The following is a 15118-nucleotide window of genomic DNA, read 5'->3' as shown; positions in this document are numbered from 1 at the left end:
AGGTAAGATCAGACACAGGTACTGACTGGTTCAGAGTTCAGGCCTAGGTAATACAGACCCAGGGAAGCAGGTCCAGGTAAGATCAGACACAGGTACTGACTGGTTCAGAGTTCAGGCCTAGGTAATACAGACCCGGGGAAGCAGGTTCAGGTAAGATCAGACACAGGTACTGACTAGTTCAGAGTTCAGGCCTAGGTAATACAGACCCGGGGAAGCAGGTCCAGGTAAGATCAGACACAGGTACTGACTGGTTCAGAGTTCAGGCCTAGGTAATACAGACCCGGGGAAGCTGGATCAGGTAAGATCAGACACAGGTACTGACTGGTTCAGAGTTCAGGCCTAGGTAATACAGACCCGGGGAAGCAGGTTCAGGTAAGATCAGACACAGGTACTGACTGGTTCAGAGTTCAGGCCTAGGTAATACAGACCCGGGGAAGCAGGTCCAGGTAAGATCAGACACAGGTACTGACTGGTTCAGAGTTCAGGCCTAGGTAATACAGACCCGGGGAAGCTGGATCAGGTAAGATCAGACACAGGTACTGACTGGTTCAGAGTTCAGGCCTAGGTAATACCGACCCAGGGAAGCAGGTCCAGGTAAGATCAGACACAGGTACTGACTGGTTCAAAGTTCAGGCCTAGGTAATACAGACCCGGGGAAGCAGGTTCAGGTAAGATCAGACACAGGTACTGACTGGTTCACAGTTAAGGCCTAGGTAATACAGACCCGGGGAAACAGGTCCAGGTAAGATCAGACACAGGTACTGACTGGTTCAGAGTTCAGGCCTAGGTAATACAGACCCGGGGAAGCAGGTCCAGGTAAGATCAGACACAGGTACTGACTGGTTCAGAGTTCAGGCCTAGGTAATACAGACCCGGGGAAGCAGGATCACGTAAGATCAGACACAGGTACTGACTGGTTCAGAGTTCAGGCCTAGGTAATACAGACCCGGGGAAGCAGGTCCAGGTAAGATCAGACACAGGTACTGACTGGTTCAGAGTTCAGGCCTAGGTAATACAGACCCGGGGAAGCAGGATCAGGTAAGATCAGACACAGGTACTGACTGGTTCAGAGTTCAGGCCTAGGTAATACAGACCTGGGGAAGCAGGTTCAGGTAAGATCAGACACAGGTACTGACTGGTTCAGAGTTCAGGCCTAGGTAATACCGACCCAGGGAAGCAGGTCCAGGTAAGATCAGACACAGGTACTGACTGGTTCAGAGTTCAGGCCTAGGTAATACAGACCCGGGGAAGCAGGTCCAGGTAAGATCAGACACAGGTACTGACTGGTTCAGAGTTCAGGCCTAGGTAATACAGACCCGGGGAAGCAGGATCAGGTAAGATCAGACACAGGTACTGACAGGTTCAGAGTTCAGGCCTAGGTAATACCGACCCAGGGAAGCAGGTCCAGGTAAGATCAGACACAGGTACTGACTGGTTCAGAGTTCAGGCTGCGATGTAGCAGTGATCTCTTTCCGCATGACCTGTTTCATGGCCAAAGGTGTCATGTAGCCCCATCCTAAAATAGTTCCACAAATGTCTTTAGCCCCACAACTTTTCTGAGAATTGTTATTACACCACAAGCCGCTATTTCTTTGAAAGTCACATTCTATTTTTTCATCTTGTACTCGTTGAAGTTATTGGAGCTAAATTTTTCAAAATGGCGCTGGCGGCTGATGAATTTTGGGCAAAATCAAAACTGTTTCCTGTCTTTGTTTTTAACCTGTTTTGTAACTTTTTAGAGCAAAAAAGTCACACGTGCAATTATAATGTCGCAAAACTTGCTCCAAAACGTATGTCTATAAAGGAAGGAACTGGGGTACATTGGTTCCAAAACATTAAAAAGTTTTTAAAAAAGTCGCCTTTGATGAAGTAACCGAAAACATCTGAAGACCCCAAAGCTCATTGGTTATGAAGAAAAAAGGCTGAAAACATTGCAAAAAATTTTTTTTAAAAAATACGTAAATGAAAAGAATAAGGCGCAAATGGAAAACGGGTGAAAAGCGCCAAAAAAAATGGCCAAAAATAATAAGAGCAAACGCTATAATATTTTTTTCGGCGCACAGAGCCTGTAGAGAGGAACCTGGAGGCTTCAGATCCATAGTACAGTCCTTATGGCCCTTAAAGGGGATGTCCACTGTAATGTATAATAATTAGATCTGTCTCTTTAAGCAAGCCAGACTTATGGGACTTGGAGGGTGGAGACAAGAGGTATGAGAAGGGAAGTTTCAGTTTCACTTCTGTGTAGCAAGGGAATGCAAGTGTTATGCTGTGTGCTGGAGGACGAAGAATAAAACATATTTAAAGTTTAATACCTTGGATTCTGCATAACGTGTGGATATTACAACTGGCGACGAGGATGGGATATAATCACCTACTGCTGTGAGTACGGACTATATTTTACCGCTTCACACGCCAGCACCACTGAGAGACTCTATCATGGCTGACTACTTGCACACATTCCCACAGTTTGATATGACTGATGTCATTAATCTCTCCCATAACTGGAGAAAATGGCTAAACAGATTTGAGAATTTCCTAGAAGCCATGGACATAAAGGAGGAGAAAAGAAAGAGAGCTTTGCTCCTGCATTGTGCAGGCACAGAAGTCTATGACATATACAGTACGTTACCTGCAGCAGAAACAGACACATACAGCAACTGCACTAAAGCTCTCACTGGCTATTTCAACCCCAAACAGAACATCAGATATGAAAGATATAAATTCAGGATTGCCAAGCAGCTTCCAGAAGAGTCCATAGACACTTATGTCACACGGCTGAAAGAGTTAGCACATGGATGTGCCTTTACAGATGTAGATGATGAAATCCTAACTCAAATAATTGTCACCTGCTCGTCTAATAACCTAAGGCGTAAGGCTCTGCAGCAGGATATCTCTCTACATGATTTGCTCAAAATGGCCCGTGCTATAGAAATAGCAGATCATCAGGCTACCGTAATGGAGAATGGGGATAAATTACATGTGCATAATCTCAAACAGAAAAATTTACCAGACAAACAAGCCCAGAAACAGAAGAAATGCTATAGATGTGGACAGGATTTCCCTCACCACCAGAACAAATGTCCAGCTATGGAACAAACCTGCAGTAAATGTGGAAAAGGGAATCATTTTGCAGCTGTTTGCAAATCAGCGCACTACAAGCCTCCGCTGCCTATGACAAAATCTGCAGATGTAAAAGTGATAAATCAGGACACAGAAGAAATGTCTGCGACTGAGAACTATGTGCTCACTACCTCTGTCACTGGTTCAGTACAGTCTCCCTGTGTTACACTCTCAATCTGCAACACTGACATTACCTTTACAATAGATACAGGAGCTTCAGTGGATATCATAGATGGCACTACATATGAACAATTGAAAACAAGGCCAGTCTTACAACAAGTGCAGACTAAAATCTTTCCTTATGGATCTAAAACACCTCTAGCTATAATGGGACAATTTGATGCTGAAATTAGATATAAAGAAAACAGGCAGAAAACCACTTTCCACACATTACAAGGATCGGGAGGCTGTCTTCTCAGCTATCACACTGCCTTGGAGCTAGGGCTCATCCAGATTATTCATACCATAACTGACCCTGCGGATATGGATGTACAAACTATGGTGAACAGCTTTCCCTCCCTATTTAGTGGTTTGGGAAAACTAAAGGACTCTCAAGTACACCTTCATGTGGATGACAATGTTCGTCCAGTAGCCCAGCCTCACAGGCGTATTCCATTTCACCTGAGACAGAAGGTAGAAAAGGAACTCCAATTGCTCATGGATGAGGACGTTATTGAAACTGTTACTGGTCCCACTCCGTGGGTCTCTCCACTTGTGGTAGTTCCAAAACCAAAGACTCCTGATCAAGTGAGACTGTGTGTTGACATGCGCCTACCCAACACCGCTATCCAGAGGGAAAGACATATCTCACCTACGATTGATGACATCATTCATTTATTAAATGGAGCCACCGTCTTCTCAAAGCTCGACCTCAATAAGGGATATCATCAATTAGAACTGAGTCCAGAGTCCCGATACTTGACCACATTTTCCACCCATGTGGGCCTCAGAAGATACAAAAGATTGACTTTTGGAGTCTGCTCAGCAGCAGAAATTTTTCAGGATGCAATAAGGAGTGTCATTCAACACATCCCAAATGCCTTTAATTACAGTGATGACATATTGGTTTTTGGTAAAACTCAAGCTGAGCATAATCGTGCTCTATATGCTATCTTCGAATGTCTGCTTTCTGCTGGACTCACTTTAAACAAAGAGAAGTGCGAGTTTGACAAGGGTTCATTAGAATTCTATGGTCACATCTTCTCGGCAAAAGGAGTACAACCAGACCCCAAGAAAGTGGAAGCTATCAGAACAGCCTCAATTCCACAGGATGCCAGTGAAGTGCGTTCTTTCCTTGGAATGGCAAGTTACTGTGCTAGATATATTCCGAATTTTTCAACAATCAGCAATCCACTACGGGAACTTACAAAACAAAGTTGTATTTTTCAATGGTCTCAAGGCTGTCAGGCCTCTTTTGAAACAATTAAAAATGAACTCTGCTCGACAACCACTATGGCTTATTTTGATCCAGCTCTTCGAACTGAACTGATTGTGGACGCCAGTCCCGTGGGACTGGGTGCTATTCTAGCGCAGTACAAGGATAACAATCAAAATCCTCGCATCATTTCTTATGCAAGTAAGAGCTTAACAAACACTGAAAGAAAATATTCTCAACCTGAAAAAGAAAGCTTGGCAGTTGTCTGGGGATGTGAACACTTTCACTTATTTCTCTATGGAGCTCCCTTCACCATTGTCACAGATCATCTAGCACTTCTTACAATTTTTGGAAATCCCAGAGCTAAAATGCCTGCACGAATTGAACGATGGGGCCTACGTCTACAGGACTACAACTATAAAATTGTTCACAAACCTGGAAAATACAGCAATCCGGCTGATTATCTTTCAAGACATCCTACTAATGATGATATACCTGTGCATTCCTCCATTGAAGAATACCTACGTTTTGTTACAGATCATGCCGTGCCAAAAGCACTTTCTCTTGATCAATTTATAAATGAAACAACAAAAGACAAGACACTCTGTGCCCTAATACAAATCATCCAAAATCGAAGGTGGCATGAAATTCAAAAGGAAAAATTTCCTGATTCTGAGATTGATCTGAAAGAGTTAAAACTATTCTCAAACATACGTGAGGAATTATCAGTCACTGAAGAACACCTCATTCTTCGAGGTACCAAACTAGTTGTACCTAAGACTTTGCGTAACTTAGTCATACAGATAGCACATGAAGGTCATTTAGGAATTGTTGGCACAAAGAAGTTACTCAGAGAAAAAGTGTGGTTCCCAAATATGGATCACTTGGTGGAAGAAAAGATTAGACGCTGTTCTACTTGTCAATTAATCACTCCATCATCAAACTTAGAGCCATTACAAATGTCTCCGTTACCCACTGCTGTCTGGGAGGAAGTGGCAGTCGATATATATGGACCATTGCCAAATGGCCAATACATTCTCGTAACAATTGATGAATATTCTCGATACCCTGTCATTTCATTTATCTCTTCAACATCTGCTAATAATGTCATACCAGAGCTGGACGACATTTTCTCGGCATATGGTATTCCAAGAGTGGTCAAAACAGACAATGGACCTCCATTCAATGGACATGTGTTTACACAATTTTCTGAATACTTGGGATTCAATCACAGGAAAATCACACCTTGCTGGCCGCAAGCCAATGGAATTGTGGAACGTTTTATGCGCACTCTGGGGAAACGTATCAAGGCAGCGAGTCTGGAGCACATCCCACTGAAACAGTCATTATACAAATTCATGCGTAATTACCGCAATACGCCACACTCCACTACTAATGCTGCTCCAGCTCATTTAATGTTCAGCAGAACCCTGCGTATACGTCTCCCTGATGTGACCAGCCATCCCCGACCGAGTGACTCCTCAGTGAGATCCACAGATTTCTCCAACAAACAAGCCATGAAACGTTATGCAGACAGAAGGCGAAGGACACAGTCAAGTGCCATCGAAAGAGGGGATGTCGTGGTGGTACGTCAAAGACCAACCAACAAGACCTCACCTGTATATGGTCCTGAAAAATATTATGTTACTAAAAGGAAAGGCAGCATGATCACAGCTGAACGAGATGGACACTCCATAACGTGAAATTCTTCATATTTTAAAGTCATACCGCAGAATGATGACAATGAACTCTCTTTGGTGGAAGATTTGGTATCTGATGGTGGAGAGGACCAACAAGAGGTAGCTGGTCCATCAACAATGAACCCTCTCAATGAGCCCAGACGTTATCCCACACGAGAGAGAAGAGCTCCATCGAGGCTTATTGAAGAAGTGTAACTACAGTTTTGTTTTGGTTTTTTTTGTTGTTTGTTTCTCTGGTTTTAGAATTGAACAAATAAGACAAAACGGACATATGATTTCTTTGGACGTTTTCATGTTGTTGCAATTATCAGTAATATAGATTATTTATAAAAAAAAAAAAAGGGGATGATGTAATGTATAATAATTAGATCTGTCTCTTTAAGCAAGCCAGACTTATGGGACTTGGGGGGTGGAGACAAGAGGGATGAGAAGGAAAGTTTCAGTTTCACTTCTGGTAGCATGGGAATGCAAGTGTTATGCTGTGTGCTGGAGGACGAAGAATAAAACATATCTAAAGTTTAATACCTTGAATTCTTCATAACGTGTGGATATTACATCCACTACTTTTATTTTGAGGATTTATCTTTAAGATATTGCTTTAATATCAGATCGGTGGGGGTCCGACTCCCGGCAGTCTAAGGCGCATACGGCCATATTCCAACCTCCCTTAGGGAAGCGCGAGAAAACAATCGCAAAAAGTTGCATTTTTTTCTACTTCAGTTTGCTGCCATTCACATGCATTACTATCAGCTGCGAAGAGCGATTTGTGTCTCATTGCCCTGTAAGCCCTGCCTAAAATAGTGGCTCAGCACCAATAATTGGGCTGCACAGTCAGCCCTGGCCTAAATGATAAGCTGCTGAAAAACGTCCCTATGCTAACAGAGCATGCGCACGAGTGTCCTTCATACTGGAGCATGCGCAGTAGACTTGTTAGTTATCCCCGCCCTCCTTTCCGCCTGTACATGCGCAGTAGCCTTCCCTCGCCACCCCTAGTATTCTGAGAGGAGCTGCGGCTCCATGGTAACCGGGAAGCCAAGACACACGTCAGGCGCTGCGGACACGGCCAGTCCCGCGGGCTCATGTCCTCGGTGTGGACGGTGACACGCACGGAGCTCTGCAGGCGACCTACCGATGGCCGCTCCCCGCCGCCCCCAGTCCGTATTAACCCATGACTGCCTGCCGTGCCCCTGCACTGTGAGGAATGTGTGACCGAGGAGGCGCGGAGGGCGCCATGCTGAGCCAGCGGAGCAGGAGCTGCTCGTATCCTTCCCGTGTTATAACAGGGCAGTGATGACGTCATCTGCTGGGGATCTGGGAGGGGGATCTATGGATCACTGGATCTATTCTGTGTATTTTGTATTTTTCCAGGGAAATAAAGGAGCTCATTGGGGATTATGGGTGGGAGAGGGACGGACCCCCATATAACACACGGTATCCCCCCAAATAGAGGAGAGTGAGAGCCGCTAACAGCCCCCTGGCCGTCAGCGGTGCAGCGGACCCCCATATAACACACGGTATCCCCCCAAATAGAGGAGAGTGAGAGCCGCTCACAGCCCCCCAGGAGTCAGCGGTGCAGCGGACCCCCATATAATACACAGTATCCCCCCAAATAGAGGAGAGTGAGAGCCGCTCACAGCCCCCCAGGAGTCAGCGGTGCAGCGGACCCCCATATAATACACAGTATTCCCCCTAATAAAGGAGAGCGAGAGCCGCTAACAGCCCCCTGGCCGTCAGCGGTGCAGCGGACCCCCATATAACACACGGTATCCCCCCAAATAGAGGAGAGTGAGAGCCGCTCACAGCCCCCCAGGAGTCAGCGGTGCAGCGGACCCCCATATAATACACAGTATCCCCCCAAATAGAGGAGAGTGAGAGCCGCTCACAGCCCCCCAGGAGTCAGCGGTGCAGCGGACCCCCATATAATACACAGTATCCCCCCAAATAGAGGAGAGTGAGAGCCGCTCACAGCCCCCCAGGAGTCAGCGGTGCAGCGGACCCCCATATAATACACAGTATTCCCCCTAATAAAGGAGAGCGAGAGCCGCTAACAGCCCCCTGGCCGTCAGCGGTGCAGCGGACCCCCATATAACACACGGTATCCCCCCAAATAGAGGAGAGTGAGAGCCGCTCACAGCCCCCCAGGAGTCAGCGGTGCAGCGGACCCCCATATAATACACAGTATCCCCCCAAATAGAGGAGAGCGAGAGCCGCTCACAGCCCCCCAGGAGTCAGCGGTGCAGCGGACCCCCATATAATACACAGTATTCCCCCTAATAAAGGAGAGCGAGAGCCGCTAACAGCCCCCTGGCCGTCAGCGGTGCAGCGGACCCCCATATAATACACAGTATCCCCCCAAATAGAGGAGAGTGAAAGCCGCTAACAGCCCCCCAGGAGTCAGCGGTGCAGCGGACCCCCATATAATACACAGTATTCCCCCTAATAAAGGAGAGCGAGAGCCGCTAACAGCCCCCCAGGAGTCAGCGGTGCAGCGGACCCCAATATAATACACAGTATTCCCCCTAATAAAGGAGAGTGAAAGCCGCTAACAGCCCCCCAGGAGTCAGCGGTGCAGCGGACCCCCATATAATACACAGTATTCCCCCTAATAAAGGAGAGCGAGAGCCGCTAACAGCCCCCCAGGAGTCAGCGGTGCAGCGGACCCCAATATAATACACAGTATCCCTCCAAATAGAGGAGAGTGAGAGCCACTCACAGCCCCCTGGCCGTCAGCGGTGCAGCGGACCCCCATATAATACACAGTATCCCCCCAAATAGAGGAGAGTGAAAGCCGCTAACAGCCCCCCTGGCCGTCAGCGGTGCAGCGGACCCCCATATAATACACAGTATCCCTCCAAATAGAGGAGAGTGAGAGCCACTCACAGCCCCCTGGCCGTCAGCGGTGCAGCGGACCCCCATATAATACACAGTATCCCCCCCCCAAATAAAGGAGAGTGAAAGCCGCTAACAGCCCCCCTGGCCGTCAGCGGTGCAGCGGACCCCCATATGATACACAGTATCCCTCCAAATAGAGGAGAGTGAAAGCCACTCACAGCCCCCTGGCCGTCAGCGGTGCAGCGGACCCCCATATAATACACAGTATCCCCCCCAAATAAAGGAGAGAGAGCCGCTCACAGCCCCCCTGGCCGTCAGCGTTGCAGCGGACCCCCATATAACACACAGTATCCCCCCAAATAAAGGAGAGTGAGAGCCGCTCACAGCCCCCCAGGAGTCAGCGGTGCAGCGGACCCCCATATAATACACAGTATCCCCCCAAATAGAGGAGAGTGAGAGCTGCTCACAGCCCCCTGGCCGTCAGCGGTGCAGCGGACCCCCAAATAATACACAGTATCCCCCCCAAATAAAGGAGAGTGAGAGCCGCTCACAGCCCCCTGGCCGTCAGTGTTGCAGCGGACCCCCATATAACACACAGTATCCCCCCAAATAAAGGAGAGTGAGAGCCGCTCACAGCCCCCTGGCCGTCAGCGGTGCAGCGGACCCCTCTCCCGCTTTTTACGCCTCGCTCCATAGAGTTGTATCAGGACAGGGCTTCATCGTTCCCACATTGGGCTCCACACAACTTCTTGACCTCTGTTCCATTTTTTTTTTGGGGGGGGGGAGGAGGGTGAAGTGTCCAAAAAATGTGATTCTGCCATTTCTATTGTTTTATTTTGGTTTCGACGTTCACTGTACGGGAAAAATATCCTAATGTTTGACTAGTAGTAATAATAATAGTGCGGATCGTTCACATCCCAGATATGGTAACTGTGTGTTTATTTTATTGACCCTTCTGGGAGAAGGAGTTGATATGAAATTTTATGTGTATGTACAGTATATATATATATATATAATGTAAAATATATAAATGACATTTTAATACAAAATTTATTTATATACATACATATATATATACTAGATGGAGGCCCGATGCTATTGCATCGGGAGGGCGGTAATGTCACGATGGGGGCAGGCTTTGCAGCGTTGAGAATCTCTCCCCCCCATGTGCTCACCCACCTATCCACTCTCTCTTTCCCCATGTGCTGACTTCTCCGTCTGTGCTCTCTTCTCTGACCTGTATACCCCATGTGCTATCCCCCTTGTCTGCTGTCTCTCTCCTTCCTGTGTTCTCCCCTCATGTGCTGTCCCGTTTTGAGCTGTCTCCCCTGTGCGCTTTCTCTCTCCTATCTGCTGTCTTCTCCTCTCATGTCATCTCTTATTTGACCTGTGCACCCCATCACTAAACATTCAGTGCACAGCATGTCAGGAGGAATTTCTATTTAAAGGGGTTTTCCCACGAACGAAAGTTCATTTTAAAATGGTCTGTGTCTGACCCTGTACAGAGCATACAACATCTCCTGGGCAGGGGAGGAAGCAAAAGACCATACTGACATTACAGCAGGAGATCGCAGAGGATTCATTTTGTGAGGTTAAATATTGTTTAAAAACAATGAAATATTTTACCTCACAAAATGAATCCTCTGCGATCTCCTGCTGTATTGTCTTTTGCTTCCTCCCCTGCCCAGGAGATGAGGTACGCTTCGTACATGGTCAGACACAGACAATTTTTAAAATGAACTTTCGTTCATGGGAAAACCCCTTTAATGTGACCGGCTTCCTCTGCCTGTAGACACGTCGCGCATCTGCTGCCGGAATCAGCTGAATGATTCACTGCGCCTGCACGGAATTTCGCGCAGGCGTAGTGCGATGGTGTTCCGCTGATGGTACCGCACAAGAGGCTGCGTGAGTGTGAGTGTGGTGTGTACGGCGTATAGAGAGTGTGTGTGTGGTGCGTTGGTATTCCGCTGGTGGTACCGCGCAATAGGTTGGTACCAGCAGCAGTTTCCATATTGAGACACCCATCACTTGGGTGTCCCAATATGGTGGTCGGTGAACTTTCTCCACTTGGAATTCTGGGACACGGTGACATCTGGACAGAACCGGAAATGAAAACATAACAAGGCAATTATATAAATAGATATATAATATATCTTCATATAAGCACCCTCTCCCAGAAATGACAAATAAACACAAAAGTCAGCAGATTTTTGGGATGTAATCCGCTCCTGGTTTTGGCTTCCAAATCCGGATGTGAAATCCTGAACTAGTGAAAGTGGCCGAGGGATCAAAATGTCGCTGCTTTGGGCTATTAAAAGTCAGCACTTTTTCTACCTGGTCAGTTTGTGTGCAGACATTCTGTGCATTTGGAGGATGGGTCTTTACCTGGAATTTCTGCTGCTGCTGCGCTTTTCCTATATACGCTGAGCAAAATTATAAACTCAACCCGTTGTGTTTTCGCTCTCAGATTTCATGAGCTGAAGTCAAAGATCTGAGGGTCGGTGCGGACGATCAGGAATTGGCAGCGCTTTGGACATAGCGAATGTCTGCTGCCGGCTGTTGAATGCAGGCGAATCCTCTGTGTTCACTGAACCGTGCGGATTCACCCCGTCCAATACTTCGGGTGAAATTTACCTTGCAGAGGTTCGCGTCTCCACAAGATAAAGATACCATACACGCTGCGGTCTGGAAAGACGGGTGGCATGTTGGTCTCCTCGGGTGAGCCGGGGGCGTCTCTGGATGCATAGTGGACATGGGATTTCTTGAATTCTCATCCACTGTGCTGTAACATCTGGACGCTACGGGGTGGATGCTGCACAAGTCCGACCCGCAGCGCTTACTGATCGTCTGCACATACCCGAAGACTTTTTCTATTTACATAAAAGGCCTTTTTCTCTCAAATTTTGATCACAATTTGTGTAAATCTGCGTTAGGCTGGGGTCACATTTGCGAGAAACTCACACGAGTTTCGCATCTCAATACCCGGCACTCGGGACCCGAGCACTCAGCTGCATAGAAATACATGCAGCCACTCCGGTCCCGAGTGCCGGGTATTGACACGCGAGACTCGTGCGAGTTTGTATGTGCAGTTTTATCCCACTGGTCAATGCCACAGATTTTGCAAGTTTTGCGCGTGCAGTTGGCATGCTGACTGCAGGAATGGCCACCAGAGCTGTTGCCCGTGAATTGAATGTTCATTTCTCCACCATGCGCCCTCTCCAAAGGTGTTTTAGAGAATTTGGCAGTACATCCAACCGGCCTGACAACCGCAGACCACGTGTAACCAGACCAGCCCAGGACCCCAACATCCAGCATCTTCACCTCCGGAGTCGTCTGAGCCCGGCCATCCGGACAGCTACTGCAACAATCGGTTTGCTTAACTAGAGAACTTCTGCACAGACTGTCAGAACCGGTCTCAGGGAGGCTCATCTGCAGCTCGTCGCCCTCATCGGGGTCCCCACCTGACTGCAGTTCGTCACCGTAACATACTTGAGTGGGCAGATGCTCCCAGTCGATGGCGTCTGACATGTTGGAGAGGTGTTCTCTTCACGGCTGAATCACGGGTGTCACTGCACAGGGCAGATAGCAAACTGCTTGTATGGCGCGTGTGGGTGAGCGATTTTCTGATGTCACCGTTGTGAATCGAGTGGCCCATGGTGGCGGCGGGGCTATGGTATGGGCAGGCGTATGTTATGGACAACGAACATAGGTGCATTTTGCAGAGATATCGTGACGAGATCCTGCGGCCATTCTTGTCATTCTTCCACGACCATCTCCTCATTTTTCAGCGTGATAATGTGCGGCCCCATGTCGCAGCTTGACAATGCGCGGCCCCACGTCGCAGCGTGATAATGCGTGGCCCCACGTCGCAGCGTGATAATGCGCGGCCCCACGTCGCAGCGTGATAATGCGCGGCCCCACGTCGCAGCGTGATAATGCGCGGCCCCACGTCGCAGCGTGATAATGTGCGGCCCCACGTCGCAGTGTGACAATGCGCGGCCCCACATTGCAGTGTGACAATGCGCGGCCCCACATTGCAGCGTGATAATGCACTGCCCCACGTCCCAGCGTGACAGTGCGCGGCCCCACGTCGCAGTGTGACAATGCGCGGCCCCACATCGCAGCGTGATAATGCACTGCCCCACATCGCAGCGTGATAATGCACTGCCCCACGTCCCAGCGTGACAGTGCGCGGCCCCACGTCCCAGCGTGACAGTGCGCGGCCCCACATCGCAGCGTGATAATGCACTGCCCCACGTCCCAGCGTGACAGTGCGCGGCCCCACGTCGCAGTGTGACAATGCGCAGCCCCACATCCCAGCGTGATAATGCACTGCCCCACGTCGCAGCGTGATAATGCGCGGCCCCACATCGCAGCGTGATAATGCACTGCCCCACGTCCCAGCGTGACAATGCGCGGCCCCACATTGCAGAGTGATAATGCACTGCCCCACGTCCCAGCGTGACAGTGCGCGGCCACACGTCGCAGTGTGACAATGCGCGGCCCCACGTCGCAGTGTGACAATGCGCGGCCCCACATCGCAGCGTGATAATGCACTGCCCCACGTCCCAGCGTGATAATGCGCGGCCCCACATCGCAGCGTGATAATGCACTGCCCCACGTCCCAGCGTGACAGTGCGCGATCCCACGTCGCAGCGTGACAATGCGCGGCCCCACATTGCAGCCTGATAATGCTCTGCCCCACGTCGCAGCGTGATAATGCGTGGCCCCACGTTGCAGCGTGACAGTGTGCGGCCCCACGTTGCAGTGTGACAGTGCGCAGCCCCACATCGCAGCGTGACAATGCACTGCCCCACGTCGCAGCGTGATAATGCACTGCCCCACGTCGCAGCGTGATAATGCACTGCCCCACGTCCCAGCGTGATAATGCGCGGCCCCACGTCCCAGCGTGACAGTGCGCGGCCACACGTCGCAGTGTGACAATGCGCGGCCCCACGTCGCAGTGTGACAATGCGCGGCCCCACGTCGCCGCGTGATAATGCACTGCCCCACGTCCCAGCGTGACAGTGCGCGGCCCCACGTCGCAGTGTGACAATGCGCGGCACATCGCAGTGTGACAATGCGCGGCCCCACATTGCAGCGTGATAATGCACTGCCCCACGTCGCAGCGTGATAATGCGCGGCCCCACGTTGCAGTGTGACAGTGCGCGGCCCCACGTCCCAGCGTGATAAAGCACTGCCCCACGTCGCAGCGTGATAATGCACTGCCCCACGTCCCAGCGTGACAGTGCGCGGCCACACGTCGCAGTGTGACAATGCGCGGCCCCACGTCGCAGTGTGACAATGCGCGGCCCCACGTCGCAGTGTGACAATGCGCGGCCCCACATCACAGCGTGATAATGCACTGCCCCACGTCCCAGCGTGATAATGCGCGGCCCCACATCGCAGCGTGATAATGCACTGCCCCACGTCCCAGCGTGACAGTGCGCGGCCCCACGTCGCAGCGTGACAATGCGTGGCCCCACATCGCAGTGTGACAATGCGCGGCCCCACATCGCAGCATGATAATGCACTGCCCCACGTCCCAGCGTGACAGTGCGTGGCCCCACGTCGCAATGTGACAATGCGCGGCCCCACATCGCAGTGTGACAATGCGCGGCCCCACATTGCAGCGTGATAATGCACTGCCCCACGTCACAGCGTGATAATGCGCGGCCCCACGTTGCAGCGTGACAGTGCGCTGCCCCACATCGCAGCGTGATAATGCACTGCCCCACGTCCCAGCGTGATAATGCGCGGCCCCACGTCGCAGCGTGATAATGTGCGGCCCCACATTGCAGCGTGATAATGCACTGCCCCACGTCCCAGCGTGATAATGCACTGCCCCACGTCGCAGCGTGATAATGTGCGGCCCCACATTGCAGCGTGATAATGCACTGCCCCACGTCCCAGCGTGATAATGCACTGCCCCACGTCCCAGCGTGATAATGCACTGCCCCACGTCGCAGCGTGATAATGCACTGCCCCACGTCCCAGCGTGACAGTGCGCGGCCCCACGTCGCAGTGTGACAATGCGCGGCCCCACGTCGCAGTGTGACAATGCGCGGCCCCACATCGCAGCGTGATAATG

The 15118-nt window shown here is 50.1% G+C and overlaps 1 protein-coding gene across 1 annotated transcript in view; it reads left to right on the top strand.

Annotated features, from left to right (window-relative positions):
* Window positions 1-7156: 7156 nt before the first annotated feature.
* CEP126 (centrosomal protein 126) overlaps window positions 7157-15118 on the top strand; it is a 91491-nt gene continuing 83529 nt past the window's right edge. Inside the window, exon 1 of the mRNA XM_073582935.1 lies at window positions 7157-7455. Coding sequence (XP_073439036.1) covers window positions 7397-7455 — 59 coding nt within the window. The 5' untranslated portion in view covers window positions 7157-7396. The remainder of the gene's footprint in view (window positions 7456-15118) is intronic.

This window comes from Dendrobates tinctorius, unplaced genomic scaffold (genome assembly GCF_039654945.1).
Source record: "Dendrobates tinctorius isolate UK_male_01 unplaced genomic scaffold, ASM3965494v1 ptg000075l, whole genome shotgun sequence".
Taxonomy (NCBI): domain Eukaryota; kingdom Metazoa; phylum Chordata; class Amphibia; order Anura; family Dendrobatidae; genus Dendrobates; species Dendrobates tinctorius.
Note: the sequence above shows the minus strand (reverse complement) of the source record. Positions and strands in the feature narration are given on the sequence as shown.